The sequence below is a fragment of the Leopardus geoffroyi genome, chromosome A2, assembly GCF_018350155.1.
Source record: "Leopardus geoffroyi isolate Oge1 chromosome A2, O.geoffroyi_Oge1_pat1.0, whole genome shotgun sequence".
Classification (NCBI taxonomy): domain Eukaryota; kingdom Metazoa; phylum Chordata; class Mammalia; order Carnivora; family Felidae; genus Leopardus; species Leopardus geoffroyi.
In genome coordinates, this window is record NC_059331.1 from 1,825,326 (window position 1) to 1,852,275 (window position 26,950).

At 59.0% G+C, this 26,950-nt stretch overlaps 1 protein-coding gene across 2 annotated transcripts; it reads left to right on the forward strand.

The window, feature by feature from the left end:
• Window positions 1-10: 10 nt before the first annotated feature.
• THOP1 (thimet oligopeptidase 1) lies at window positions 11-21,643 on the forward strand. Of its 2 annotated transcripts, none has more exons than XM_045491384.1 (13): window positions 11-263; window positions 2,970-3,182; window positions 5,945-6,093; window positions 7,415-7,522; window positions 10,268-10,370; window positions 13,169-13,329; window positions 14,785-14,920; window positions 15,370-15,736; window positions 16,082-16,283; window positions 19,030-19,216; window positions 19,381-19,509; window positions 20,577-20,713; window positions 21,155-21,642. In XM_045491384.1, exons 1-13 carry the CDS (start codon window positions 248-250, stop codon window positions 21,308-21,310), a joined length of 2,064 nt encoding a protein of 687 aa, XP_045347340.1. In that variant the 5' UTR covers window positions 11-247; the 3' UTR covers window positions 21,311-21,642. The 2 variants fall into 2 exon arrangements, with proteins under 2 accessions (XP_045347340.1, XP_045347339.1); XM_045491383.1 differs by having other exon boundaries at window positions 79-263; window positions 21,152-21,643.
• The last annotated feature ends 5,307 nt before the right edge of the window (window positions 21,644-26,950 follow it).

The window sequence follows — 26,950 nt, forward strand, 5'->3', positions numbered from 1 at the left end:
GCGCGTGCGCAGAGTGCGATAGCGTGCCAAAGCCCCGCCACGGGTGTGTGGGCGGTGCTGGGGGCGCGCGTGCGCTCTGTTCTTCGGCGCACGCGCGCTCCCAGCATTCAGCGGGCGCGCGGGCGGCGGGCACCTCAGTCCCGGCTGCTGCGGCCCCTGAGCGGACCGAAGCGGCGGGTCGCCGCGGCTGAGGCGGACCGAGGCAGACCAGGTGGAGGAAGGGATCGCCGGTGCACACCCGCCCGCCATGAAGCCCCCCGCAGGTACTGGCTGGCGCGAGGCGGGGCCCCGCTCCCCGGACCCCGGCATCCCCTCCAGCTTCTCGCCTCCCGGGGTCGCGACTTGGGCCTAGGACCCGAGCCCAGTGACCCCCGAGTGACTGGAGCCTGGCGGGGATGGGTCGGTGAGCCGGAGATCCCGTTCCCTCGGCGGCCGAATGAATGGACCAGCTTTCCCAGCGGTTCACTCATTCAACAAACTCCAGGTCGCGGCCGCTAAGGGCGGGTCGGGCCCAGGGGGTGCCGACTCCAGGGGAGACCCTGAGTTCTAGGCGGAGTTCCAGAGTCGGAGACAGACGTTCAACCAGCAGGAAAGCAAGCGAGCGCCTTAGAGAGTGGTCAGTGGTGGGGCTGAGGGCGGTCCTGAAGGGCTTCTCGGAGGAGGCGGCATATCAGCCAGGACCCAAAGTGGAGAAGCGGCGGTGCCGCCAAGACCTGCGTGAGGCCTGTCCCAGGTGGCAGGAGCTGCGAGGGTAAACGCGTTTGCGTAGCAACAAGTCATTCTGGCCGGAGCACAGCCCTGGAAGGGCAAAGGGCGTCGTGAAAGGGTTTTCGTTATGGGAGGGATAGGATGTGCGTGCCGGATTATAGAAAATTCCCCGGGGGTCGTATGATGCCTCCTGGAATTTTCTCTTGCCGGTTTGTCTTCCCCCAGTTCTTTCTCCCAGCTGGCTGTGACGATAATTGCATTTAATGGTAAATCACAACTAGGGTTATTCGGGGAGTGTTGTCTGCCTTGTGTGCTGCCGGGTTGTTAGCTGGGAGACCCAGCTCGGGGGTGGGGATCTGTAGATACTGCAGAACGGGAGCGTCTGCTCCAGTGTTTCAAATCCTAGCTCCCTCCGGGAAGTTTGGCTGACAGTTCTGGCTTACACGGGTCTCCCACCTTTCCTGAGCGTCTGGAGCCCTCGGCTACCAGTTAACCCAGACGCACAGCTTCTCTCTGCTGCGGTTCTGAAGTCCAAAATGCTCTGCAGGCACAAAGATTTTCCGTAAGCTCGAAGCAGTCACGTGGCCAGAATACCTGGCCTGTCTTGGCCTAAGAGACTTTTTTTTTTTCTCCCACGTAGCAGATGTCAGTGGTCCTCAGCTGGGGAGATCGTGCCTCCCCAGCGGACACTGGGGCAATGTCTGCGGACATCTGTGGTTGTCATGACTCGGGGTGCTCCTGGCGTCGAGTGGATGGGCACCAGGGGTGCTGTTCAACACGGTACAGTGCCCAGGGTGGCCCCCACCCCAGAGCGTGACCCAGACACAGGTGTTGATAATACTGTTAAAAGCCCTGTCCTAGGGATGCCAAACACAGCACCCTGCGAAGATCCGCCCCCCTTTGTCCAGGACCACTGTGGCCCTGCTCCCCTCCCCGCCATGCTGGAAGGGGAAAATGGGGCACAGGTGGGTGTTTCCTGGAGCGGCTTCTGCGTATTCTGCTGGGGGCTCACACAGGACAGGCCTCTGTTCATTAACTCGACAAGTAATTGGGGGAAGGTGTAGCCGTCTGAGCTCTACAGGTGCTACAGGGATGCCAGCAGGACATTCAAGAAAGGAAGATTGGCAGGGTCGGGGCTCCGGGCAGAGGGGGCAACCTGTGGGAAGGCCTGGGAGATACCTTGAAGGAAGCCAGTGTGCCTGAGCGCAGGGAAGTTGGCAAAACCAACTGGCCAAACCTGCCGTGCAGGACCCAGTGGAGTTGGGATGATCTAGACCAGGGGTCAGCAGACCAGCCTGTAAAGGGCTAATTAGTTCAGTCTTGGCAAGTTACATAGTCTCCTTCTCCGTCACCTTTACCTTATGGGCTGTGCAGAGACAGACTTTGCCAGCCTCTGATACAGACTCCAGTAAAGGCTGGACTGTAATCCTGAGTGTGGGTGGAGCCCTGGGAAGGGAAAGGGGCAGCCCCACCTGCAAATGAGACGTTTAGAAAGGTGGGGTGTACCCAGTATGCTAGTTCGCAGCGTTGGAGCTGAAGTCCGACTGCACGGGCTTGAGCCCCCGCCTCTGCTGCTTGGTGGTGTGGGATCGTGGCACGAGACTTGCATTCTCCAAACCTCAGGACCCCCGTCTGTAAAATGGGGGCCACACAGGTCCCAGAGTACAGAGCCGTGAATTCAGTGAGGGAACGAAAGCAAAACATCTTTACCCTGAACGCCACACAGCAGTTCCCGTGACAGCAGTTCTAGACCATAATCCCTTCTTCAAAAATTCTCGTGGTAGGGACGTTCAGGACTCGGGAATTCCCCTATTTTAGGTAAGTAACATGGTGCAAACGTCACAGTACGACAAGGGACGTCGGAGGTAGTAATCAAACAAATGAACCCCGTGGAGTGCAGGTGTATGCCAAGCATCCGCCCCAGCCGGCCGATGTCGGGGCTGGGTCATCATGGGGCATCCTAGGTGCTTGGGGGTGTTGAGCAGCATCCCCACACCCCGCCGCCCGATGAAGTCGCATCACTCTCCCGTCGTGACAAGTGCAAGCATCCCCACAGGTCACCCGGTGTCTCCCGGGTGCAGAATCTTCATGTGCTTTAGAGGATCCATCAACCTGTGTACCCCCACAGAGCCCCGGGTCCTTGTCAACCTGCATGGGGAAGCGGTGCTCCTGGCCTTGCCCTCCAGCCCCTAGTTACTCTAACCCTAGTTCTGCCCCTGAAGCAGACACATTCAGTGTGGGGTTCTGTCTTCTCTGTCTAGCCTGTGCCGGAGATGCCCTGGACACAGCGGCCCCGTGCTCTGAGGTGAACTATCTGCGGTGGGACCTGAGCGCCCAGCAAATAGGGGAGCTCACTGTGGAGCTCATCGAGCAAACCAAGCGTGTGTATGACCAGGTGGGCTCCCAGAAGTTTGAAGACGTGTCCTACGAGAGCACCCTCAAGGCGCTGGCTGACGCGGAGGTGTCCTACACAGGTAAATCCAGGTCAGGACCCAGGCGGGGAGGCGGAAGCGCCCAGCCGCGGGGGAGGCGGCCTACTCCCCAGGGGCGTAAAGGATCCCTCGGCCAGGCCAGGGGCAGCCTGGAGGGCTGGTTCTCCTACACACCCTACTGCACTCGTGGCCTGGCACACTTAGTTCTGGGCTGTGTCATCTGAGGGCCCAGAGCGGGACAGCACGTGTGACCGCTCTTCTCTCCAGGAGTCAGCTCGGGTGCCAGCCCCGAAACCAGAGCCCCTTCTTACCCCTTTCGTGTCACAGGAGAGCTTTGTTTTCTCTCTGGGCGACTGAACTTGGACCCCTTTTGCCTCCTCTCCCCGCTGCCTCCCCCCTGTGCTTTGGGCAACCTGATGCCGTCAGGTGTCCTCATCACCACCCGCCTGGATCCTTGTCTCCCCCTTGGGGTCTGTTTGCTCCCTTTGTGAGGGAAGGATGAGGTGCTCAGCCCTGCTTCCCAGAGCCCCTGTGTGGAGGTTGATGGCAAGGGGACAGAAGACCAAGCAAGTCTTGCGACGGAGAACTCCGAGCCCCCGGATCTCTAGCACAAGTCCTTTTCCGGGGGGCCTTTGGGAATCCTGGCAGCGGGGTTCTCCAGGAGCCTCCTGTGCGGGGGGGGGGGGGGGGGGGGTGTGCCAGATGGCAGGGGCTGCTCCGCCTTCATGCGGGTGTGCCTCAGGCTCCCCTTCCCATCTCTTTCCAGAGAGGCTCGCGGGCATTGCCTGATGCTAATTCCTGCTTCTTGGGCGTGGCCCTGCCAGCCATCATTTAGTCTCTCCCCCACTTCACTCCCGCAGGCTTTTATTTCTGTCTCCTCTCAGTAGCCCACGGAATTTTAGAGGAGACTAAGACTGGATCATGGCCTTCCCCCCAGCCAGCCCCTCTGTCTTTGCACTGCCCTCTGGACGGAGGCCAGGGTCCTTGGTGGTGGTCTGTGTGCTGCACGGTTCCCCCTTTCTGACCCGCCTCTGCACTTTGTGCCTGGCCACGTGGCCTCGCAGTTGCTCACGCTGTCCCGTCTCGGGGCTTCCCACACCCCCCGCTTTGCAGGATGTTGGGCTTCTCTGTGATCACAGATTAACCCCCCGCAGGAGCCCCTTCCTGCACCCCCTCTGCTCACACAGCTGCCTGCGTTGATCTGACAGCATGCACTGTTTTGTTGTCGTGCTTGGTGCGATCACAGGCGCTTGTGAGCCTGTAAATCCCAGACGGACGGATGCTGTTTCTGTCTTTTCACTGTCCCCTCTCGGGCAGCCAGCGGTAGGCCTGCCCTGGGGCCCCCGGGCGTGACCAAGCTGCGATTTGAATGCAGCTCTTTCCCAGAGTATGTGCTTTTTAAAACGTAAATGCTGTGTTGAGATCTGATTTATAGACCTTAACGATTTGCTCACTTGAAGCCTATGTTTCAGTGGTTTTTATAGTCACCTAAGCATCACCATGTTCTAATTCTAGAACATTCTGCCATCCCAAAGGGAAATCCTGTCCCCATTAGCAGTCACTCCCCATCCCTTCCTCAGCTCTTGGCACCCACCAGCCCCCTTCCCATCTGTGGATGAGCCTGTTCTGGACATCGTACACACCTTGACTCACACACCTCATGTCTGGTTTGCTCTGAGCAGTGTGTGTTCAGGGTCCAACCACGGGGCAGCAGGTGTGGGCGCCTCGCTCCTGTTTGCGGCCAAGTGACTTGCTGTGCGTGCCAGACACGTGTGTCTCCGTGCACTTTTGATGGGTGTTTGGGCCGTTTCTACTATTTGGTCATTACTGGGCCTCCTGCTGTGCATGTATGTGATTTCTGTGTGATCACGTGTTCTCATTTCACGAGGGTGGGTGCTTGAGAGTGGGGTGCTGGGTCAGGTGATACCTGTTAAAGCTGATGCTCTTATGGGGCGCCGGGTGGCTCTGTTGCTTAAGCATCTGACTCTGGATTTTAGCTTAGGTCATGATCTTGAGGTCGGTGAGGTCCAGCCCCCTGTTGGGCTCTGTGCTGAGCACAGCCTGCTTGGGATTCTCTCTCCCTCTCTCTCTGCCCCTCCCCTGCTTACATGCACCCTCTCTTTTTCTCAAAATAAATAAGCTTAAAAAGAATTAAGAAAGAAAATTAAAGCTTACATTGTTATGGTTACTCATGCTTCCTTTATTTATTTACTTAAATGTTTATTTTTGAGAGACAGCGTGAGCCAGTGAGGAGCAGAGAGAGACACACACACAGAATCTGAAGTAGGCTCCAGGCTCTGAGCTGTCAGCACAGAGCCCAAAGCGAGGCTCAAACTCATGAACCGTGAGATCATGACCTGAGCCAAAGTCGGATGCTTAACTAACTGGGCCCCTCAGGCCCCCCCCTCCCCCCTACCATGTTCCCTTTATTTAACGAAGTGTCAGCATGCTCTGTAAATTAGAAAATTGTTTATGAACGTGAAGTACTGCTCTCAGCAGCCGTGGCTCTTTCCTGGGCCGGAGCCACTGGAGCCTGTCCCCATCTTGTCAGACTCCTCTGTTACGGTCCTTCATGGACCTTGGAGTATTGTGAGTTGAGTCTGTTCCCGTTGGCCTGTGAGGTCCCCAAGAACATGGGTGACAGTGTTCCTTTCTTCCAGTGCCCACCCCAGGCCCCGGTGTGGAGAGTGTTCACGGAACATGGAGACACGCGGGTGGGCTACGTGCCGGGCCAGGGTGAGGTCGGTACTTGCCAGTTTCTACCTGGGGCCCGTTTTCACACCTGTCCTGTTTCCCTGTTTCAGTTCAGAGGAATATCCTTGACTTCCCCCAGCATGTCTCTCCATCCAAGGACATTCGGACGGCCAGCACAGAGGCAGACAAAAAGCTGTCTGAATTTGACGTGGAAATGAGCATGAGGCAGGATGTATACCAGAGGATTGTCTGGCTGCAGGTGAGGGGACAGCGACAAGCCCAGCGTCCGCTCAGCCCCGGGACGCGGCTGATGGGGCACGCACCAGGCCCGCTGGAGGTGGAAGACGGGGGGCGGGAGGTGGGGGGACAGACCGGTGTCCAGGTGGCACTGGAGGGTCAGAACCTCTCTAGGTGTGATCGTTCTGTTCCTCAGACTTTAAAAGGTAGAGAGTGAGGAGCCCTGTGGGTGGCTGGTGGGCATCGCTGTGTGACAGTGTGAGTACACTTAACGCCGCTGAACCACGCGCTTAACAGTGGCTAAGGTGGTAAGTTTTACGTTGTATTTTACCACGATAAAAAACATGAAAAAAATGGCAGAAGTGGGCAGGAATGCAAAAATAAAATATAAAATGCCTAAAAAAACTTTTTTTTTTTAACGTTTATTTATTTTGAGAGACCAAGCGTGTGCTCACGAGTTGGGGAGGGGCAGAAAGAGACAGAGAGAGACAGAGAATTCCAAGCAGGCTCCTTGTGGTCAGCACAGAGCCCAACGTGGGGCTCAGACTCACGAGCCGTGAGATCATAAGCTGAGCCGAAACCAAGAGTCAGACGCTTAACTGACCGCGCTCACGTGCCCTGTGCCTAGGACTTTCTAAGCCTTCCCTCCGTCCAGCACATCTTTTTACTTTCCTGACCTTGTTGGGTGCCCTGTAGAGCTATCGTCCTGCCTCCTGGGCCATGGCTGCCGATGTCGGAAGTGGACCGAGATGATTCTCTGCTCGTTGTCTTAGCACCTGCTGCCGTGTCCCCTCGATGGCAGGAAGGCACACGAGTGTGCTTTGGTGCACAGACAGGCGGGTGGCCTGTGGAAGCACCAGCGGTGTCTTGTATTTAATTCTTGTGTTAAGATCTTTGCGGGCCAGCGTGCAGCGGGAAGAAATAGCTCGGAGAGCGCCTGTCTGTACTTTGCCCGGTTTCCCCCACGTGACGTATTGCAGAACCGGTCAGTGTCACCACCGGGCTAAAGACCTTGATGCAACCCCCCAGACTCATTCCCATGTAACTGTTCACCAGGGGAAGACCCTCTGGGCTGCTCTTCGTTTGGGCTGTTCCCCGCAGGCGTTTGGGAACAGGTGTTGTGTGACCCCAGTCTTCATTCTCTGGGATAAACGCCCGGAGTGCGACTGCGGAGTCGGGTGGTAGTCGCACGTTTTGTGCCAAACTGCTCTCTTGGGCGGCTGCCCCATTTCATGCTCCTTCCGGTGATGTTGGAGTGAGTGACCCAGTTTCCCTGCTGCCTCACCAACATCCAGCAGCATCACGGCTTTTCGTTATAAACAGCTTTGATTTTCTTACTCCAGGAAAAAATCCAGAAGGACTCGTTGAGGCCAGAGGCAATGCGGTACCTGGAGCGACTGATCAAGCTGGGCAGAAGGAATGGGCTCCACCTGCCCAAAGACACTCAGGAGGTGAGTGCCAGCTGGGGGGGGTGGGCCCCTGCGATCGCGGGCACCGCCTGAGTCCTGGTGTGCGCTCTGTTGCCTCGGTTCCGGGCAGGGCGGTCTGTGTGGAGCAGCTCTCTCTTTGCACCCGTTCTGCCTCGGATCCTCCGGGGTCCTGGTGAGGCTTTCCTGAGAGCGTGGCGCTGCCTCGGCCGCGGGGAGAGCGCATGGGGCAGGTGGCAGGGCTCAGGGGGTCCTCTCCGTGACTTGGGTGCAATGGCAGCAAGGAGAAGCTCGCTCTGGCTGTGGGTCTCCTGTTCTCAGGACTCTGCTGCGACGGCATGGCTTCCTTCTGACCCCACACGGAGGGGTGGCGGGGGGGGCCCGCACCATGCTGGCCTCCGTGATGCCAGCACTCAGTTCTGACCCGTGTACACGGAGGTAGTGTCAGGAACCACAGCATCAGGGTTCGGCCCCTCCACGCCGCCCCGACCTGAGGCACCGGCCACAAGTCCAGGGTGTCCCTTGGTTCTGACCGACCGGCACTCCTCCCTCGGGTTTAATTCATTCGACAGAGTGGCTCAGAGAACTCGGGAAAAGCTTACTTGCCCTTACTGATCTATCGTGAAGGGTACCACCTAGAACCGCCAGCTGGGAGGGCCAGGTCGGCGGGGGAGAGGCACGGAGCTTCGGTACCCTGTGTGCTTCGCCCTCATGGGCACCTCCACGCGTTCACCAACTGGAAACTCCCTTAACCCTGTGCCTGAGGGCTTCTGTGGCCGCCACATCACTTCAGCCCGACTAGTCACTCCATCCGTGACTGACTCCCTAAGTAGGCAGGAGGGACTTCCTTGGCCACCCGCCCCCATCCTAGGGGCTTTCCAAAGGCATCTCATTAGGTTGCACTCAAGTGTGGTGGAAAGGGCTGGTAAGAGATAGCACAGTGGTCCCCACACCTCATCTCTTGAGCTCTTTCAGTGTCGTGTTGTCACTAATTCCAAGGGTTTAGGAGCCGTGTGCCAGGAATGGGAACGAAGACTGCATATATGAGTTGCTCATCAAAACCCCCAGTCGTGGATGGCATCGCCGGCATTCCCTTCTGGAGCAGAGGGCGAGCAGGGCTGCACCTGCCCCCGTCCTGGGTTAATCGCTGGGGGTCTCTGTCTGCTCCACTCCCTTCCCATTTTCTCTGAAGGGCCCGCAGCCACACAGAGGGGATGGCCGGAGCGTGGGCTCTGGGCTGGCTGGTTTGCACATGAGGCACACATATGGGTGAGCTGGGTACCATCCCCTGGAACTGGCCACCCTCAGGAGAAGCCCTCCCTCCGGGGTCAGCAAGGCCCCCGATAGGAAAGCACCAGGGCACAGGAGACAAAAGACACAGTTAAAGCAGATACCAGATCCACACCCAGAGCTCAGTGACCGTCTCTCTCTTGTCACTTAGAACTGATTCTACCTTCTGGTTGGAGAATCAGGGGAATGAGGCGTGCTTGTGGTTAAAACCAGTGCTGGTAAGGGGCGCCTGGGTGGCGCAGTCGGTTAAGCGTCCGACTTCAGCCAGGTCACGATCTCGCGGTCCGTGAGTTCGAGCCCCGCGTCGGGCTCTGGGCTGATGGCTCAGAGCCTGGAGCCTGTTTCCGATTCTGTGTCTCCCTCTCTCTCTGCCCCTCCCCCGTTCATGCTCTGTCTCTCTCTGTCCCAAAAATAAATAAACGTTCAAAAAAAAAAAAAAAATTAAAAAAAAAAAAAAAAAAAAAAAAAACCAGTGCTGGTAAGACTTGAGTCGAATTCCATCTTGGAACTGGAATCCAGTGTGGTGTCTCAGCTTCTGTGGGCGCAGGTGATAAACTCAGCCAGAGCAACAGAAGCACAGTTGTACTTTTTTTTTTTTTCCCTTAAGTAAACTTTATGCCCAACGTACGGCTTGAACCCATGACCCCGAGGTCAAGACTCATGCTCCTCCGACTGGGCCACCCACACGCTTGCAGGGCTGTGCTTCAAACTTTGTCGTCACGTCGTTGAAAGTCCTGACTGTGACTTGAGAGCCGCTGCACGGGGAGGGACACGGGGGGCTCCGGGTGGAGGAAGGACACTGGCCGTGGGCTGGATGGGGACCCTGAAGCCGAAGCCGTGCCTTGTTTCCTGGGGCACGAGCTGTTTTCACGCCTTAGAACCTTGATTGGCACGGCCGCGTTTGGTTTTGTGAGGCTTCAGCGAGATCAGGAAATAAGTGGAAGTGCCCAGCGCAGGGTCATGGCCAATGGAGGCTCAGTGCACCCATGCGGGCTGGTTCTGAGCCCGGGTCTCACCCGAGGAGCCCCCAGGTCACTGCACAGCTGTCAGCCACACTTGCCCGACCTTCCCGGCACAGAGCAGCTGTTATGCCCGAGGCCTGGGCTGGGCTCCAGGGCCCCCCCTGAGGCAGTGGTGGACAGATGTTGTGACCCCAGGGCACACACCGCCCCCCCCCCCCCCCCCGCCCCCATCAGAAGTTTCCTCCCTGAGGCTTAGCCCCGGTCCTCTCAAAATATCCAATGCCTAAACTGCAGACTCTGAAGGGAATAGGGTCCAGAAGGCTCTTGGCTGGGGACGTACAACAGTTGGGGACGCAAGCCCGAGGTCTCCGGGGTCACTGAGGCCGCTCGGCATGGCCGGTGGGTATCTGCGTGCAGACGGTTCTACCTGCTTTTCCTGCTTCTCCCACTTCTCCTTGCAGGGGGGAGCCCCCAGTCCCGGAGGCTGTGCTCCTCACGGCTGTGCTCCTCCCTCCAGAAAATCAAGAGCATCAAGAAGAAGCTGAGTCTTCTGTGCATCGACTTCAACAAGAACCTGAATGAGGACACGACCTTCCTGCCGCTCAGTCGAGAGGAGCTGGGTACTGGCCCAGGGCCTGGGGCGCGGGGGGCAGGGGCGGTGCTGACCTCCCACAGGCTTCCCAAGTGGGGGGGGAATTTGTGTCTCACTGCCCTGGGGAGGGGGTTTCTTCACTTGGAGCGCTCAGCACTTTGGAATCAACGTTTCTAGATCCTTCCTTGGGCAGCGGCAGGAGCGCTGGGTTGGGCCGAGGAGGTCTCAGCCACAAGGCCCCTACCTGCCGCCCTTCTCGCTGTAACCTTCCGAGGGGGGCTGGGCTGAGTCCTGGCTGATTGCTGCTCCCAAATCCGGCCGGACGTGGGCATTTTGAAGGGAAAGTTCAGTTTTTACTTTTTCCCCCCTTTCCCCAAATGTCTAGTTTTGAAAAATTTCACAGCTGGAGGAAAGTTGCAGGAACAGCACAGTGGGAAGCCCTGTGTACTCAGCCTGTGCCGGCCCCCAGCTGACGTCGCACGTTGTGTTTACATGGACACTGCTGCACGCATCCTTTTCGCTGTCAGACCCCTGTCCGCGGCCTCGTGAGCCTTCCCCAGGACTGAGGCCATCCTTGGGGCACCTCCGTGTACATCTTGCACTTGGGAGGTGGAGCCCTGAACAGCAGACCTCCTAGGAGACCCGTCTGGGCTTCCTTACTCTGCTGTCCCAAGGACGTGCCTTTTTTTTTTTTTAAATGTTTATTTATTTATTTTTTAACATTTATTTATTTTTGAGACAGAGAGAGAGCATGAACAGGGGAGGGGGACAGAGAGAGGGAGACACAGAATCTGAAATGGCTCCAGGCTCTGAGCTGTCAGCACAAAGCCCGAAGCGGGGCTCAAACTCTCGGACCTGGAGATCATGACCTGAGCCAAAGTTGGATGCTTAACCGACTGAGCCCCCCAGGCGCCCCTTTAATGTTTATTTTTGAAAGAGCATGTGTGGTGGGGGGGGAGGGGCAGAGAGAGAGGGAGACACAGAATCCCAAGCAGGCTCCAGGCTGTGAGCTGTCGGCACAGAGCCTGATGTGGGGCTTAAACTCATGAACAGTGAGATCGTGCCTGAAGCAAAAGTCAGATGCTTAACGTATGGAGCCCCCAGGTGCCCCCGAGGACACTGTTTGTATTTGCTTCCCAGTCAGAGTCATGTCAGGGAGCATCCTGTCCTTACGGGCTCCTTTCTTGTTGAACCACTCCTCAGCTGTTCACGAAAGTGTTTTCTTCCCACCTTTCCTGCCGTGGACACTTCTGAAGAGCCCAGGCGGGTGGGTTTGCTGCCGCCTGGGAGAGCCCTGCCAGGGGCTCGGGGACCGGGTTTCCAACCCGTCCCCTGTGAGGCGGTGTAGCACTGTGGCAGTGGTCCTGTAGCGGCCGTCTCGGGGATGGGGGGCCGGGGCCTCGGCCTGGCTGCCAGAGGCCCCTGAGGGCAGCTTTCTCTTAGGGGTGCCACGGACTCGAGTCTCCTGAACAGGGGCTGGCAGGTCCCTCGGCGCCGTCCTCTGTCGCCCTTCGTTCTGGTTCGGTCCTTCCTGGGGCCTTGGGCGGCGGGTCCCTCCCCGTGGACCCCACGTTTAAGGACAGATGGCCACCATGTTTCCCAGGCAGGGGAGGGTCCTGGGTCTCTGGAATTGGGCAGACGAAGCTGCTCACCCACGCCGTCCACTGGGCCGGCCTCCCGTATAGGCGGCCGGGGACCCCCGCGGAGCTCTGGCGGCCGTGGGATGGGCGGGGCAGTGACCAAGGCCAGGAGTCTGGTGGTGCTTGTTTTCTTCCGGTTGCCAAAGAGGGAGTCGCTGTTCAGTTACAGCACTGCCTCTATCTCTGTATCCCCCTCCCCGAGTCCCAGCTGCTCTCCCAGCTCACAGGCCCCCAAGAGGCGCCTTGGGGCTGCTGCTGCTCATGCCGCACCGTGAGGGGAAGCTCCTGTGGACAGGCTTCTGACCCCATCGTTCCTTGTGTTTGTCCCTCACAAGTCGGCTTTCCCTCCCCCACTTACTAGATTTATCAGCAGTCGTCAGTGTGGACGGGGCCCGTCATTCGGTGGGTTGGGGTCTGCTGCTGTCTCTATTAACTCGACGCTCAAGATGGTCTCAGTGCAACCGCGAGAGCTCCTCCAGGTGGAGGTGTCCTGTGTTTTCTCGAGCAGCTTCTTTGGGACTCGTGCCCCAGGCCGTTTTGTCCTTGCCCTGCCTGATGTCTAGAAACAGCTGTGGGTGCCGGTGTGCTCACTGCTCCCAGGCCCTGTGGCGGAGTAGAAATGGGCGTCTGCACGCCTGTGTTTACACGCTGAGCCTGGAAGCTGTGACCTCCCAAGCTGTGCCCTGCCCGGCACCGTCCACCCTGCTCCAGAGCGTCCCTTCCCACCTGTACTGAGGTGAGGGCCCCAGCCTGGCCTTCAAGGAGGTGTGGGCAGGTCAGAGCCAGGGGTGTGAGGCCTTGGCCCCTGGAGATGTTCAGTGTGAGCTGCAGGGGTCTGGGGTGGGGAGCCGGGGGGGGAGGCTGTTGCAGAAGTGTGGCCACCGGGATGGCGAGGGCCGCAGGGGTCATCTGTCCTCTGCAGGTGCTGCTGTCCAGGGAAGGGTGAGGGAAGAGACTGCACCCCCAGAAGCCCTCTGTCCAGGGTTGAGCCGAGTGGCGCTGCTCCTCCCTAGGAGCCTGGTGGGAGGGCCGTAGCGCCACATCTTCCAGGAGGGGCTGAGGGTGGGGACGCCGCGAGTGACCCCTGCAGGGCGTGTCCCCTGCAGGCTCCCGTCCCCGCCTGTCGTGTGGGAGGGAAGCCTGGCAGCTTGTCGGGCTCTCAGCAGCCCTGGTCTTGTTCCTGCAGGAGGTCTCCCGGAGGACTTTTTGAACTCCCTGGAAAAGGCTGGGGATGACAAGTTGAAAGTCACCCTCAAGTACCCACATTACTTTCCCCTCCTGAAGAAGTGCCATGTGCCGGAGACCAGAAGGAAGGTGGAGGAGGCCTTCAACTGTCGGTGCAAGCAGGTGCGGGGGCAGCGCCCGGGAATCGCCAGGCCTATGCTCTGGGCCAGGCTCGGTGGCTGGCAGGCCGTCCGTGGCCACTGCTCCCAGGCCTTACGTTTGCTTGTCCCTGTGTCTGGTGGTGCTCCCCGGGCTCGAGCTCCCTTGTTCTGTTTTGTGTGGTGGCCTGGGCCCTCGAGCTGCAGCCCTGGGCGTCTTCACCGCTCAGACACCTGTTCCCACATGGACACTTGTGTTTGTTGTCCCCACCCCAGCGTGGCCTCGGCCTCACTCCTCCTGCTCAGCGTCTGCAGCAGGTGATGGAGGGGCCCTTCGGCCTCCGTGGGGACACCACGGTGCTTGCGTGGCTGGGGGACGGGAGCCGCCGGCTGGAGGCTGAGCCCCTTACAGGGTGACAGGGAAGCGTGTGCTCAGGTCCCGTGTTCCCCGCTTCCCGGACTGAAGACCGACCATGCTGGCCTTAAGGAAACGATGTTTTCAGGTCACCTCCCTCAGATCGAGATGTGGCCCTAGAGAAGCCCGCTCACACGGGCAGGGGCTGCAGGAACAGGGGTGGTGGCTCGTGGAGGAGCCGGGAATTCTGGTTCTGGTGGGGACGTGCCACTTCTGGGGTGTCAGCAGCAACTTTATACTGTTGAGAGCAGAGCCCTCAGGTCTGTGATCAGGACTGGTGGGGTCGACATCACCTCGTCCTCGTGGCCCGTCCCGCCCCCAGCCTCGACCCCAGAGCTCTGAGGGAGCTGGCGTGTTGTCTGGTGCCGTGGCCCTGAGCCCCCTGGTCAGGAAGGTTTCCACTCAACTTCCTGCTTGTGGACCTGATTGGTGGGAGCATTCTGTTTTTTGTTTTTGTTTTTTTTTTAACATTTGGCGGAGGGGCAGAGAGAGGGAGGCAGAGAATCCCAAGCAGGCTCTGCGCCATCAGCGCAGAGCCCAACGTGAGGCTTGAACTCATGAACTGTGAGATCATGACCTGAGCCCAAGTCCTGGGTCGGACGCTCACCCAGCAGCCACCAGGCACCCCGTGAGTGCTGCGTTCTGCACAACCCTCTCTTTCCCTTGGAAACGAGTCCCATGCGTTTCATTTTGTGTTGGTCCCGTGAGTTTGGTTGGCTGGGTCAGCCCCTCGGAGGTGCCTGGGGCCAGGCCTGGGCCGGTGGGGAGCTCCCCATGCACACCCCCCGAGGCTCTTCTGCAGTCCCGGCCCCATGTTGCTCTCCGCTCACGGCCTCAGAACCCCTCACAGTGTACGCTCTTACTGGGTCCAGATGAGACTCGAGGGTTCATAGAGACTCAGGCGTTATGGCCGGGTCACGTGGCGGGCACCGAAATCTAGGCCAGGGAAAGGAGGGAGGGAAACGAGCCAACTGGGTCCTGGCGGTCCAGAACCGTGCTGGCCACGGGGCCCAAGTGGGAGTGGTGGGCCCGGCGCCCACAGAGCTGGTTGCTGGTCGGTTCTAGGAGAACTGTGCGATCCTCAGAGAGCTGGTGACCCTGCGGGCCCAGAAGTCCAGTCTGCTGGGGTTCAGCACGCACGCCGACTACGTCCTGGAGATGAACATGGCTAAGAGCAGCCAGGTGGTGGCCACGTTCCTGGGTAAGCCTTGCCTCCCCTCAGCCTCCTGCCATGGGTTCCAGGAGCGGGGTTTGGGTGGTTCTCGACTGCGACGTGCAAACGCGTCGGAGAGCCGTGTCCTGTCCACCCCAGAGGGAACCCCAACACCTCCCTAACCCTGTTCAGCCTCGAGGGGCCCCAGCCCAGCAGTCAAGCATGGGGCTCTGGGGTGAGGCTGAGTCCGCCTGGCCCTGTGGCTTCCTGGCATGAGCTCTGGGCCAGCGTCCCCACTGTGGCCATCCTTTCCCGCTCGTGGACAGGGCAGAGCCTCCCTGGCTGCTGAGGGCGATGTATCACCCGTGTTTGAGTTGTGCTGGCGGCCCGGGCCTTCCTCCCGGGTGGGGCGCCGGGGCCATCGTGCCGCGGCCTGGGGCCTGTGGGGGCGGCCGCCGCAGGAGCTATAGCCTTGCCTTCCCCTCTGTCCTTCCCAGACGAGTTGGCCCAGAAGCTGAAGCCCCTCGGGGAGCAGGAGCGGGCCGTGATCCTGGAGCTGAAGAAGGCCGAGTGCGAGAAGCGGGGCCTGGACTTCGACGGGCGCATCAACGCCTGGGACATGCGCTACTACATGAACCAGGTGGAGGAGACCCGCTACAGCGTGGACCAGAACCTGCTCAAGGAGTACTTCCCCATGCAGGTGGTCACCAAGGGACTGCTCAGCATCTACCAGGAGCTGCTAGGGCTGACCTTCAACCTGGAGGAGAACGCCACCGTGTGGCACGAAGATGTGAAGCTGTACTGCGTGAGGGACTCGGCCTCCGGGAAGGTCATCGGGAAGTTCTACCTGGACCTTTACCCGAGGTGCGTGTGAGCTGGGCGACCCTTCTCTGAGCCTCAGCGTTTCCATCTGTGAAATAGGTTGTGTCCGCCACAGCGCGGGGCCAGGTGAGGGGCCGGGAACGTTCACCGTCCAGGGAGGCGGGTGGGTGCCCGGGAGGTTCTGCCCGAGTCGGGGGGACGGGTGGTGGGGCAGGACCCCCGCTCCTGAGAAGGAAGCTTGAGCCTCTCAATCTGTCCAGTCGTCCGGGTTGATTAGGGGCTGCAGAGGCAGAGAGTGGCGGAATCAGGGACCCTTATGGGCCTCTCTGGGCCAGCTGGGGGATGGAGTAGATCCCTGGCTGGGCCTGACACTGCCTCCTTCCCCAGGGAAGGGAAGTACGGGCACGCGGCCTGCTTTGGCTTGCAGCCGGGCTGCCTGCGGCAGGACGGGAGCCGCCAGATCGCCATCGCGGCCATGGTGGCCAACTTCACCAAGCCCACCCCGGATGCCCCCTCCCTGCTGCAGCACGACGAGGTGGAGACCTACTTCCATGAGTTTGGGCACGTGATGCACCAGCTCTGCTCTCAGGTGGGTGCAGGGTGCGTGGGGGCGGGCGGCGCTGCTGGTTAGCGGGTCCGGAGGCAGCCTCCTCCCTGGTGGAGTCTTCCTCTGATGTCCCCATGGCCACAGTAATGCCCTGTTGTGCCACTTTCCAGCATGGAGCCCTACAGACGGCCGGCTTCGTGGGTAGCAGCAGGGGCTGGGGGTCTGACATCAGCTGTCCAAGGGCGGGTTCCTCGTGAGGCCGCTCTCCTCGGGGTGCAGACAGTTGTGTTCTCCCCCTGTCTTCATAGGGTCGTTTCTCTCTGCATGTCTGCGTCCCCATCTATTTCTCTTTTTAAATTTTTTTTTTTTTTCCAACGTTTATTTATTTTTGGGACAGAGAGAGACAGAGCATGAACGGGGGAGGGGCAGAGAGAGAGGGAGACACAGAATCGGAAACAGGCTCCAGGCTCTGAGCCATCAGCCCAGAGCCCGACGCGGGGCTCGAACTCACGGACCGCGAGATCGTGACCTGGCTGAAGTCGGACGCTTAACCGACTGCGCCACCCAGGCGCCCCTATTTCTCTTTTTAGAATATTTATTCACGTCGAAAGTTCGCATGCGTGTGCAGAAGCAGGGGTCGGGCAGAGAGAGAGACAGAATCCCAAGCAGACTCCATGCTGTCAGTGCAGAGCCCGGCGTGGGGCTCAGTCCCACAACCATGAGGTCATGACCTCAGCCGAAATCAAGAGTTGGACGCTCAACTGATTGATTGAACCACCCAGGTGCCTCCCTCATGTCTTATAAGGACAGCGGTCATTGGATTAGGACCACCCCAGTGATGTCATTTTAAGTTGAATACCTTGGTGATTGTTCACCAAGGTGTATAGCTGCCAACTAGATGTTTTGGAACATTTCCGTCATCTAGAAAGAGTCTTCACGTCCCTTAGTTGTTCCCACTCCTCCCCCGGCCCCCACGAGCCCCCTTCCCGTCCGTGGAAGAACCTGTTCTAGACGTTTCACATACGTGGACTCACATCCTGTGTGGCCTCTTGTGTCTGGTTCCCTCCCTGAGCATCGTGTGTTCAGAGATCCTTACGCCGGGCAGCGGGTGTGGGCGCCTCACTCCTCGCGGCCAGGGGACATGTGTGTGCGTGGGTACAGCGCTGAGAAGTATCTTTTGAGCAGATGTTGACTGTCGTGTTTTTCTCTTTCACATTTTGCATCTTTGTGTCTTGTTGAAGAAATCATTTTCTAATCCAAGACACTAAGTCTTTCTCCTAATTTTCTAGAAGTTTCAGTTTCAGCTCTTTGTGTTGGTCTGTCGTCCACTGTGAGTTAAGTGTCGTATGTGGTGTGAGGTTGGGGGTCGGCCCTCACCTACAGCAGCCACGCAGGGCACAGCCAGTGTCTACACAGCACTAGCCCCGTGCACCCTGGTCTCCTTGTCAGCTCTGCTCACGTGCCCTCTTCCTGCCTCTGCGCTGTGCTCTTACTGGTTATTTCCCAAAACTAGAACTCTCGTGGCTCCCTCGTTTCCTTCAGGCCTCTTCGGACACACGTTACCACCATTCAGAGTTGTGTAAAGTTGCCGCCAACACGGAGTTCGCGGGTACCGAGGCACCGCTCCTGGGGGAACACACAGGTCCCTGCGAGCCTCTGGTCATGACCCACCGATATGTAACCTCATGTCACGCGTTTCTGTTGAAAGACACCTTTCCTGCGTCGTTGCCGTAACACTGAACTCACGGCCGACGGTGCTATAGCTCGTGCCTGAAGGAAGGGCCTCTGGCCCGTGTGCTATCTCGGCCCGTCACGGCCTTCTCGTGCTCAGGAACACCAGACAGTGCTTCCGCGTGACAGTTGGGATCCGTTTCAGGCAGACCACGTACAAAAACAAAAATGCAAATAAAAAGGTGGGGGGGCTCTTGGTAGTTGATGAAAAGGACACCGGTTTACAGTCAGAGCTGAAACCCAAAGGCAGAGCATCAAAGGGTCACAGAGTGCCGCAGGTGTTGGTTTTGGGTTGAAAAGTTTAGCAAGTAGGGGTGCCTGGGTGGCTCGGTTTAGCATCCGACTTCAACTCCGGTCGTGATCATACAGTTCATGAGTTCAAGCCCTGCGTTGGGCGCTGGGCTGACAGCTCAGATCCTGGAGCCTCCTTTGGATTCTGTGTCTTCCTCTCTCTCTGCCCCTCCCCCACTCACATATGGTCTCTTGTCTCTCTCAAAAACAAATATTAAAAAAAAAAGTCTAGCAAGTAGGTGAGGTCACAGCGGTTGTCAGTAACAAGGGCAGCGTGTGCCTCCCCCAGCCCCCCACCGTTGCCCTGCTTCACTCTGGGCCGGGCAAGGACTCGCCCAAGGTCGTGTGGCTCATTTGGCTGCCAGAGCCAGGTTCTAGCACTACTTGGCCAGGCGCCGTGTTTTTCAGGAAAATTTCAGACAAAAGTGGAGACAACACCGGGTGCCTTGCCATGTTGCCTTCCAGATCCCTTCGTTTCCGGGCCAATGCCTTTTGGAGTGTAGGGCTTTTTGAGAGCAGTGGCTTTATAGGTGGAAGAAGGGAGCATAGGTGGCCTTCAAGGGTGGGCATGCTCCCCGCCGCCTCATGTACCGGGCTGACAGCCCCCCAGGAGCCTCAGGTTTTGGGGCCTCGCGCAGTTGTTGTCTGCTCGCCCTGGTGTGCTTGTTAGGGGGGCACTGCATGCCCGTGTGCCCAGGCAAGGCCAGTGGGCAGGAACGGATCGGGCAGGGTCCAGACCTTCCTGTGGCTCTGTCCGCCCATGCAGGCGGAGTTCGCCATGTTCAGCGGGACACACGTGGAGCGGGACTTCGTGGAGGCACCTTCACAGATGCTGGAGAACTGGGTGTGGGAGAAGGAGCCGCTGCTCAGGATGTCCCAGCACTACAGGACGGGCGACACCATCCCCCAGGAGCTGCTCGACAAGCTCATCAAGTCTCGGCAGGCCAACACAGGTACCCGCGGGGGGGGGGGGGGGCCGCTCTCCTGCCCAGCCCTCTGGTGGGGAGGGAGTCCTTCACGCCTCACCCAGTGAGGGCAGGCGTGTGCCCTCATGGGTTTTCTCCACCGCCTAGTCAGGAGCACAGAGCCAGCCTCCCCATCTCCTTCCGCCCGCCAGGTCTCTTCAACTTGCGCCAGATCGTCCTGGCTAAGGTGGACCAGGCCCTGCACACCCAGACGTCTGCAGACCCAGCTGAGGAATATGCCCGCCTCTGCCAGGAGATCCTTGGGGTCCCAGCCACACCAGGTAGCTGCTCGCGGGCTGGGCCCACCTTGGGGGTTGGGGCTCAGCCATTCCCCGAGTTGGAAGGATCTAGTGATTTTTTTTTTTTTTTTTTTTTATGTTTTTATTCCTTTTTGAGAGAGACAGTGTAAGCGGGGGAGGGCCAGAGAGAGAGGGAGACACAGAATCCAAAGCAGTCTCCAGGCTCTGAGCTGTCAGCACAGAGCCCGAAGCGGGGCTTGAACTCACACACCGTGAGATCATGAGCTGAGCTGAAGTCAGACGCTTAACCGACTGAGCCACCCAGGCGCCCCGGAAGGATCTAGTGATGTTTGAAGGGAGTCAGGCCAATTTGTAGGTTGCAGCTGAGGCCCAGGAGGAAGCACACGGCTTCAGGCCGGCCGCGGGTGCGTGTGGGCAGCTCTGCCCTTTCTTGCTGTCCCTCCTACTGCTCAGGCCGCGTGCTGCTCCATCGCCACTGACACCTGTGCCCTCCGACATGTCGCTTTGGAACAAGCCTGGAAAGGTGCGGGAAGGACCAGGGATTTCACACCCTGGAGATAGTAGATAAAGTATTAACGCGTATGCTCGTCCGTCAGCACAAATGCTCGGATTAACATGATTGAAGACAATCGGCATTTTGGTGTAGGGCGTGTGGCGTTGGTTTATTCCATAGCGTGTAGAAAGTTCCTTCAAAAAGCTTTTTTATTTTTATTGTAGAGAGAGAGGAACAGAACGCATGTGCGCAGGGGAGGTGCAGAAAGAGAGAGAAAGAGCGAATCCTGAGCAGGCTGCATGCTCAGCACGGAGCCCAACGTAGGGCTCGATCCCATGACCCTGGGATCGTGACTTGAGCCGAAATCAAGAGTCGGATGCTCATCCGACTGAGCCACCCAGCGTCCCTCCTTTTGCATAAACTGTTGAGCGTCAGCAGATAGTGGGCAAAGATGTATTTCCCCGAGCCAAGATGTCCAGCTCCTGCTTTCTAGAAGTGTCGGGCCAGTTCTCCTTGCGGGTGTGTGGGGGTCGTCTCTCATGGGGCCCGGGGGATGCCTGGGGCCGCAGTGAAAGCCGCACCGCATCTGTCCCAGGGACCAACATGCCTGCGACCTTCGGCCACCTGGCAGGTGGCTATGACGCCCAGTACTATGGCTACCTGTGGAGCGAGGTGTACTCCATGGACATGTTCCACACGCGCTTCAAGCAGGAGGGCGTCCTGAACGGCAAGGTGAGGGAAGGCCGGCCGCTCACTGGGGCGGGGGGCGGGGGCACACCTGCCCGTGGACGGAGCAGGTGACCTTTCAGCTCTGCTCCCCGCTGCCCAGGACCAGGCTGGGAGAGCCGAGGCACCTGCTGGTCTTTGCCAGGTGCTCGGCCCTGAGGGGCCGCCACCCTAGACCCTCCCGGGGCCGGGTGCTCAGCCGGCTCTCCAGACCTGTGTTTAGCCACCATGGCGGCTTGACCACCCGTGTTGTGGGGCTTGGCCTGGGCCTCACTCCCTGTGCAGATGAAGGGCCCCGAGGAGTTTCTGAGGACGGGCTTCCTGCACACGTGCGCTCGTGCCCATGCGTTCTCTCTGGTGCTGATTCGGGCGCCCGCAAGCCCGCTTGTGGCTGGGAGAGGGGAGGGAGGGGATGTGCGAGGGCCGATCTGGGTCTACTCCCAGCAGGTCGGCATGGACTACAGGAGCTGCATCCTGAGACCCGGCGGCTCCCAGGACGCCAGCGTCATGCTGAAGCTCTTCCTGGGCCGAGACCCCAAGCAGGACGCCTTCCTCCTGAGCAAAGGGTTGCCCGTGGACAGCAGCGAGCCGCCGGCCTGCTGACACGCCAGGGCTCCGAGGGCCCCAGGCCGCGGGCTCAGCCCCGCCCCAGCTCCCGCCGCCCGGGAAACGGGGTGCTTGCTGCCCCGGGGGCGGGGGTGGGGCGAGGAGAGGCGCTGTTCGCCCTCCCTGTTCATTCCCCGCATCCGGTCTCCACAGGCCGCCCTCGGTGGCCGGCCCGGGCTGGCGAGGTCTTCTCAAGGTGCCTGGAGAACTCTGAGCAGTCGAGCCCGCCACTTTGTTGCACTAACCCATCCCTTCCCGGGAAGTTTTCTGAGTGAAAAATGGTTCTTTGAAATGCAGCCATTAAAAAGAAAAAAAAAAAAAGAAAAGAGTGAGACTGTCGGCCTGGTCCCTGACTCTGTCCCTCCTGCCACCGAAGAGCAGGCTGTCACAGGTGGATGGAGTGCTTACTGTGCTCAGTAAGCCCTAGATGTGGTTGTGATCGGCCCCCGGGCCAGGGACAGCTGCTCTGCGTGAAGTGTTCTGGATGGTGATGGGTGTGGGTCTCTGGGAGCTGGTCGAGCTGTCACAGCGCGTGCGGGGACAGGCCTGCGGAGGAGACCCGCGGCACGGGTGTGGCCATACCGCTCTCCAAGCTGCTGCCGGCTGCCCCCTTTCCTGTGCAGCCCATGTAGGACCAGGCTCAGCCCTTCCTCGAAGCCGCAAGGCCAAGACCGCCCGCCCGCCTGTGCCCATGCAGGGGGGGTGGCTGGAGCATGCAGCGAGCCGTGGCCTGCCCTCCGGCCCCTGAGCCAGCCTACTGGGCAGAGCTCCTGTCCCCACCCCTTGGACACACTCAGGGATTTGTGATGTGACGGTTTCTGATTAGCGGGCACAGTTGCTGGAAGCCAGGCTGTGACCTTCTGGTCCGTGTGACCTTGAGTAAGGCATATGTGTGGCCCTCTTGGCCCAGCCCCGTCTGGCTGGTGGCAACGCAGCCAAGTCTCGGTAATGGCCGGGGGCCTTCCTGGGGCCTCTGGAAATTGTTCAGAACGCCTTAGGTCATGCTCTCTGGTGGCATTGGGAATTCGGAAGGGGTTCTTGAGCAGGACGGGTACGTATCCCGCCTTCACTTGGTCTGGGCCATCCCGTGTTTGCTTCCCTGGTCTCTGAGCTCCGTGGGAGCCCTGCCGCCTGCTCCTGAATGGTCCCCACCAGTCCTTTGCCCCTTGCAGAGGGACCGGTCAGGGGAGTGAGGAACCAGGCAGCTGTGTCTGTGGGGCCCCCTTGCCTGCCCATCCTCAGCAGGCCCGGGCTGGGCGGCTGTGGCCTGGACTGTGGCATCCACCCTTATGCACACCCAGCTCGCTTCCTGCTCCCACCTCTGTGCAGGGACGAGGGCCCGAAGCTCGTGTGCCCCTGGCTGGTGGGTGAGCCCCTGGCATGTGAGGGCTCTGCTAGGAGGGAGGGGGTGAGACCCATGTGAGGCTGCTGCTGCTTACTCTTAAACCATCTGGGGCCCAAGGAGGCGCAAAGACACCAACACAGATGAGCAGGGCTTGCTTCAGGGGCCTCTGGCCAGTGGTAGTCACGTTGGGGGGCTGGGGCTCTCTTTCCTGCACAGAGACCCCAGATGGCCGCTACCTGGTCCCTGTGCCAAGTCCAGGTGGGGCGCCGGCACCCCAGCGGCGTGCTGGGCAGTCGGGGGCCGGGGAGGGAGGATGCCCAGGCCTCGGGGGTCCCCGGGTGGGCAGATGAAGGGTTGGCACACGGGGCCCGCTCGGTGCTGCCTGCTGCCCGCTGGCTGAGGGCCGCGGGCTTTGTGCGCCCGCACCTGCTCTCGAGGTCCGTTCGGGACGCTGGGGAGAGAGAGCCGTTGGATCCTTCTGGTTGGTGGGCTGGAGCAGCCATCTTGACTCGCCCTCCCCTGGGGGCCGCTGCAGGTGGGGCGTCTCAGGACCGGGGTCGGGGTCCACACCTTCCTGGGCATCCCCATCCAGCAGCACCAGCCGGGCGAGAGATGGCCCGGTGCGGCCTCGCTGGTGAGCACGGCTTGCTTGTCTGGGAGCCCACAGGGGGATCCCGGGCTGGATCTCGGGGCTGCACTGTTGCATGAGTGGGGCCCCAGGTGCACTTTGGGCACAGGCTGGGCCAGGTGGGAGCCCGTGTGACCCGGGAAAGCAAGCTGACCTTGGCTGCTCACACACCCCGAACTTCCCGTGAGCTTTCCTGCCGGCCCCGCAGCATGTGAGACAGGGTGGGGCTCTGCTTAATCCCAGAGGGGCCCACGGGCGCCAGGTTAGAGTAAGGCACTGCCCAGCCCTCGGGCCAGAGTGCAGTTCACCGTGACAAATAGCATCACTGGGCCGGTGCTGGCGCCCTCGTGACTTCTGTTGAAACCGGGAGGAGAAATTCTGTGTCCCCCGCCCCAGACTTGAGACTGGGGTCACAGACTGTGGCCCGCATGGAGCCGCTGGACGAGTGAGGCCGGGAGGCCCTGGGGGAGACCACAGCCTGCTCCACACGCTGCCTGGGTGCCCGCTCCAGCTTCGCGCCGAGCCAGTGAGTTCCCTTTCCTGCTTCAGCCAGTTTGAGCAGCCCTCTGTCACCCGTAACCCAGAGTTCTGCCCTTGACCCCGTCCCCGCCGACCCTGCCCTTCCCCCGCCCCAGGGATGTGGCCGCTGAAGCAGGGCTGGCCAGAACAGACCGGCCTCTCAGCCTCCGAGGGCTGTCCGGGAGCCCCCCTCTGACTGGGGGTGTTGAGGTGATCCGGGCGGGCGGGTGCCGGGCGGGTGGCTATTTTGAGGGGCGTCCACGCAGGCCCCGTGTGCGCCTTGCGTTGTGTTCCCTTCTGTGGGTGCGTCCGCGTGTTCATCTGGTTTGCTCTGGGGTTGGCCCCGGCTTGGGGCTGTTCATAAAACTGCCGAGGACGTTTGTGTACCGCCTTCACGTGGACGTCTGGTCGCGGGTTTACTTCGCTCTTTCTTGCCTCCTGACGAGTGAGCGGCTCTCCACACGTGTGTCTGCCATCCGAGCTCCCCGGTGAGGCGTCCGGGTCTCTTACCTGTCTCTATCTACTGGCGGTTAAGTAGTCGGGACCAGAAACAGTCGCATGTTTGAAAGATGGTGATTGATAATAGCGTCGAAAACATTACGCACCTGGGAAAAAGCCGGACCAAGACGTGCGGCTGCTCTAAAAGAACCGGCGAGGGAGGGACACGGAGCGCGTTCACGGAGCGGAGAGGCTGGGAAGGTGCTGCTGCTTCCCCCGGCGGATCGACAGACGCGATGCATTCCCAACGAAAATTCCAGCAGCCTTTTTCTTTTTTTTTTTTTTTCGGTAGAAACTGACTTGATGATTCTAAAATGTATATAACAAGGCGAAGAAGCTAGGACAGCCGAGGCAGCCTTGAGCAGAAATTTCGGGGACAAGCAGTTAGTCGCCAAGACTTAGAAAGCTGCAGTCATGAAGCAAGTGTGGCTTGGGCAGAGGGATGGACAAATACACTGGTGGGGCAAAAGACCCAGAAGTCCGGAAACAGACCCACACACAGGAGACACCTGCATTCGCACCCAAGATGTCACTACGCGTCGCTGGGGGAAGGACTCCCCTTTTCAGCCAGTGGACCTGCAGGTAGAAAACCCCGAACCTTGATCCCCCCGCTTATGCCCCGCACAAAAACAGAACTAAATGGATCGTAAAGCTAGATGCCGAAGGGCAGCAAATATTTCAGATCTCTTCTCCCACCCCACGTACGGCCTTACGTGGTGCTGCCCAGCGTCAACCCATCAGAGTGGTGGGTATTTGCAGAATTAATGAACCCAGCAGGCGGGCTGCAGTATGGGCTATGTCCACAGGGTGGCAGGGCCGTGCCCCATGCAGCCATTCAAGGCTCACACCTCAGAGAACGCTCTAGAAGGTCCCTGGATGGAAGTCCTTCTAAGGTGGAGGACAGGTGTCTCGATCTCCTAGACAAGCCCAAAAAAAAAAAGCACCCAACAGTATTTAAATCTAGTAGTCAAACAAACAGAACAGGCAAAGTTAATATTTTACTTAATGCAACGTATCCAAAATACCATTTCAATGTGTTATCGATAGAAAACACCGTCAGAGAAACATTTCTGGGGGGAACAGAACCTTCAGAATCCAGCATCTTGTTTCATAACACGGCTCATCTCAGCACGGACTGGCCAGGTTTCAAGGCTCAGTAGCCACCCAGGGCTGATGTCTCTTGATGGTACGGTGCGTGACCTGGGCAGAAAACACCAGACGGGACCCTGCGTGGGAAGGCTGTCACTCCCGTTGACGCCCTCTGTGCCCTGCTCCTCTTGTAACGTGTGTTTCCTGATCACACCTGTGCCTCCAACCCGGTGTCAGAGAGGACCTTCCACACTTGGCCCGTGTTGTGGGCCTCCCACGTGTGACCTCAGCAAGCCACCGAGGTGGAAGACGGACGTGATGAGCTTGCCTCGCAGATGAGGCTGACGAGTGCTTGATACAGCTGACCCTGGGACTAGGACTTCTTCCCTATTTTCTGTGCAAACAGAACTTCCTCTTTACAAGGCTAGTTTGAATTGCATATTCTGTTACTTGTAGCTGCAAACTAAAATCAAACAATACTGAATATTTTATCGATGGCCTAAAGGAATTGGCCTGGAATGATGCATCCAGAGACGCTTAGAAGAAATCAGCATCCTGGGGTGCCTGGGTGGCTCCGTTGGTTAAGCGTCTGACTCTTAATTTCAGCTCAGGTCATGATCCCAGGGTCGTGGGATCGAGCCCCGTGTTGGGCTCCATGCTGAGTGTGGAGCCTGCTTGGGATTCTCTCTCTCTCTCTCTGTCTCTCTCTCTGTCTCTCTTTTCCCACCCCCCGCCTCTCTGTCCCCACTCCCTGCCTCTCTCCCCCATTTGCATGCTCTCTCAAAAGTGAAAAGAAACCAGGCCCCCCCCCCTTTTTTAATAATGTTTATTCTTGAGAGAGAGAAAGAGAGCGCCCATAAGGGGGGGAGGGGCAGAGTGAGAGAGAGAGACAGAATCCGAAGCAGGCTCCAGGCCCTGAGCTGTCAGCACAGCGCCCAATGCGGGGCTCAAACCCAAAAGCTGTGAGGTCATGACCTGACCCAAAGTCGAATGCTTAAACCAACTGAGCCACCCAGGCGCCCCGAATAAACACTCTTGATATTGATGAAAACATTTTAGAACTCTAAGACCAGTTTTCTTAAGTGGGCCCAACCAGATAGGGCCCAAGGATTGTGCTGTTGAACACCTGCATCACTTCCATCCATACAGATTCAGGATCCCTCCTTTTGAGCGTCAGTCACCAGTAGATTGTGGGGAAGGTGTCCCAGGGTTATGGGTGGTAGTGTCCAGTGGAGATTAAGGAAGAAAACTCTTTTAACAGCCCCAGGAGATTCTGTTGTTTGGCCACAAAGTAGGTCATTCAGATTTCCAACATGTAAAGTCTTGCAGTAAATCTTGTTGAAAGTGACAGAAATGTATGTGTGAACCCCCTTGCAAACGATGAAAGCTTATGCAAATAATGTGTCTCCGTCTTGTTGGTACCGGGAAAGCCAGACCGGGGAAGATCAGGGTCCCTCTGCTTGAGAGTTCCAGTCCCTGGGGTGGCGTTCTAGAGTCCCGGGACTAGAGAGGTTTCCTGCGCAGGGGAGGCAGGGGCGTGGAATACCCAAAGGGTATT

Coding starts and splice junctions, on each gene's coding strand:
- THOP1 (XM_045491383.1), top strand. Junction 10,371..13,168: donor GCTCAGTCGAGAGGAGCTGG/GTACTGGCCCAG, acceptor TTGTTCCTGCAG/GAGGTCTCCCGGAGGACTTT. Junction 20,714..21,151: donor AGGGCGTCCTGAACGGCAAG/GTGAGGGAAGGC, acceptor GTCTACTCCCAG/CAGGTCGGCATGGACTACAG.